Source organism: Tupaia chinensis, unplaced genomic scaffold (assembly GCF_000334495.1).
Source record: "Tupaia chinensis unplaced genomic scaffold, TupChi_1.0 Scaffold145652_1, whole genome shotgun sequence".
Taxonomy (NCBI): domain Eukaryota; kingdom Metazoa; phylum Chordata; class Mammalia; order Scandentia; family Tupaiidae; genus Tupaia; species Tupaia belangeri.
In genome coordinates this window covers 878,965-881,719 of record NW_006205509.1, presented here as the reverse complement: position 1 = coordinate 881,719, position 2,755 = coordinate 878,965, and the positions used below count along the sequence as shown (strand labels likewise).

The 2,755-nt window shown below is 46.0% G+C and overlaps 1 protein-coding gene across 3 annotated transcripts in view; it reads left to right on the top strand.

The window, feature by feature from the left end:
* ATF1 (activating transcription factor 1) overlaps positions 1–2,755 on the top strand; it is a 55,672-nt gene that overhangs the window by 38,860 nt on the left and 14,057 nt on the right. For all 3 annotated transcript variants that reach the window (XR_003547856.1, XM_006168158.3, XM_006168163.3), the window contains one exon: positions 2,036–2,166. Coding sequence is in view for 2 of the 3 variants with exons in the window: in XM_006168158.3 (XP_006168220.1) it covers positions 2,036–2,166 (131 nt within the window). In the remaining variant the exon portion in view is untranslated. The remainder of the gene's footprint in view (positions 1–2,035; positions 2,167–2,755) is intronic.

Sequence of the window (2,755 nt, the reverse complement as noted above, 5' to 3'; positions counted from 1 at the left end):
GCCTTCCAAAGGTCAGGAAGATTGCTGCCTAGATGTGACTTCATCACATCTTCCAATGTGACCCTCCAGAGTAAAGTATTGTAATTAACAGTAGGTGGTCAGAGCAAAGGGGAGCGGTCGGGGACTTTTCTGGGAAATTTTATCATATACTCAGGATGTGTAAGAGAGCCATGTAATTCTTTTATAGTAGTATACTGGGGAGTCAGAGGGGGGTCGCTTCCCACCAAGGCTGCCACAGTTTCTGGAGCAAAATCCTAGGTCGGGGTGGGGGCACAGTAGCGGCCTTGCCAACGTACTGAACCGACCAGAAGCGAGGGGCTCAGACAGATCCTAGGGCCCCACCAGGTCGGACTCCTCCAGCGTGGCTCTCTAATGAGCTAAAAAATCCTGAAAAGAAAAGAAAGAATGGAGGGCTAGTAGCAGAAGGCAGCCTTGGCTGCTGTCGCTTTCTCTGCACTCCTGCTGAGGACACTTGTGCCCTTGGTGCTGCCAAAGGTTAGAACACGGCCTTTCCCTTGTAGATCATGTGGGCTGATACACAGGCCTCTGCCCTCACTGCCAGCCACCCAAAACCTCTTCTGTCACAGATTTCAGCAGTGCCACTGTGACCTGCCGCTTACAGTGATCTTTGGCCCGCTTAGCTGAGAGTAAAGCACTCGTTAAGTAAACACGTATTGAATCTCCTTTTGAGCCAGTGCACAGTGCTAGTTGTAAAGATCAGTAAAAGAATTTGGGATTTAAGGAAATGGAAGGTGCATTCCAAACATGCACACCCAGCATGTTTCTCAAACTGCCTGATCTGGGACTTGAACCATGCAGTTGGCTATGTGAGATTCAGCCACCTTAACCACCCCAACCACCTACAGGGCCGACCCTGTGGCTTAGTTTTTAATAAGCTTAAAATATTTTTTAATTAGAAAAAAATCTCCTCCTCTTCCTGTCTTCTTCCTCTTCCTCCTCCTCCTCTCTTCTTCCTCCTCCTCTCTTCTTCCTCCTTCTCCTGTCTTCTTCCTCCTTCCTCCTCTTCCCTCCCTCCTCCTCCTTTCCTCCCCCTCCTCCTCTCTTCCTCCTTCTCTTCCTCTTCCTCTTCCTCCTCTCTTCCTCCTCATGATGTAAGTAACACTCAGATGTTACGGTGTTTAAGGGCACTGGACTCCCACATGGCCATCTGCAGTTTGAGTCCTTGACCTGGTGGCTTGCTTTCTCACTTTTCCTCTCTCTCTGTCCCTCTCTGGTCAAATTAAAACAAATAAATAAAGTTAAATAAAATAATTACTTTAAAAATAGGTTGTCTTGGGACCAACAGTTAGTGTAATGGCTATGTCACTGAACTCCCACATAGCCGACCACGGTTCGAGTCCTGGACCCAGTGGCTTAAACTCACGCCGGGCACGTGTGTGTGCATGCCTGTGCCCAAGATCCCGAGAGGAGAATGGAGGAGAAGTGATTGCGGCGTGGCCATTCTCCCGGGGGGGGGTGATTTCTTGTTTTCTATCTCTGTCTGTCTCTGTCTTTCTGGCGAGCACACGCGCCCTATAGCAAAAAATAAATAAATAAGTGAAAAATAGGTCATCAGGAAAGTCATGAAGGTTTTTTTTTTTTTTTTTGAGAGGTTTTCGGTACAGGGCGCGTGCTCTCGCCCGACAGACAGAGACATAGAGACAGAAAGCGAGAAATCACCCCCCAGGGGGGATGGTCACGCCGCAATCCCTTCTCCTCCATTCTCCTCTCGGGATCTTGGGCATGCACACACAGGCAACCTGGCGTGAGTTTTAAGCCGCCAGGTCCGGGACGCGAACCGCGGTCGACTACGTGGGAGTCCAGCGACATAGCCATTACGCTAACTGCTGGTTCCCATGAGGTGTTTTTCTATGCAAAAAAGTGTCATGACTTATCTGATGATTAAATAGTATATGCTAAATAAAGGTATCTAGCAGATTACTGTATTTTTAACCTGAGATTGAAAAAGGTTTAGCAGTTTCTTTTCATAAAGGCATTCTTATTACCAACATTAATAGAGTTCTATTTTTCACAGAAAAATTTTGAAAGACCTATCTTCTGAAGATACACGGGGCAGAAAAGGAGACGGAGAAAACCCTGGAGTTTCTGCTGTCACTTCTATGTCTGTTCCAACTCCCATCTATCAGACTAGCAGCGGACAGTACAGTATGTATAGGAATCAATTTCCATGTGATATACACACAGAAACTAACTTTCCTGTGGAAAGAAGTGGTGTGTAGGTCATACTTTAGTAATGACAATTAGGGGCTGGCAAGTGGCATTGTAGTCGAAGGTGCTAGACTTCCCCTTGTCTGACAGCAGTTCAAGTCGAACTGGTGGCTTGCTTTCTCACCCCACCCATCCATCCCCCTGTCTCTCTTTATCTGTTTGATCAAACTGGAAAATAATTAATAAAGTCAAATAATTATTTTTAAAAATATATTGACAATTATTAAAGGATATATTTTGGGGGCAAGCAGGTGGCGTGGTGGTTATTAAGTCCCTGGATTCCACATGGCCAACTACATGGTTCAGTCCTGGACCTGGTAACTTGAAAAACACACCAGGTACACAGTACTTTTTCAGATTTATCTCATTTAAGCCTTACAACAACTTTGAGGTTTTCAGTTTTAGGTAATTGAAAGAATTCGGTATATTCCTGAAATCACACAGCTTATAAGTGATGGAGCCATGATTGAAGGGTTGGTTTGTCTAAGTCACAAGATACCATGGGAGGGGGGCGGGGGGAGGGTTT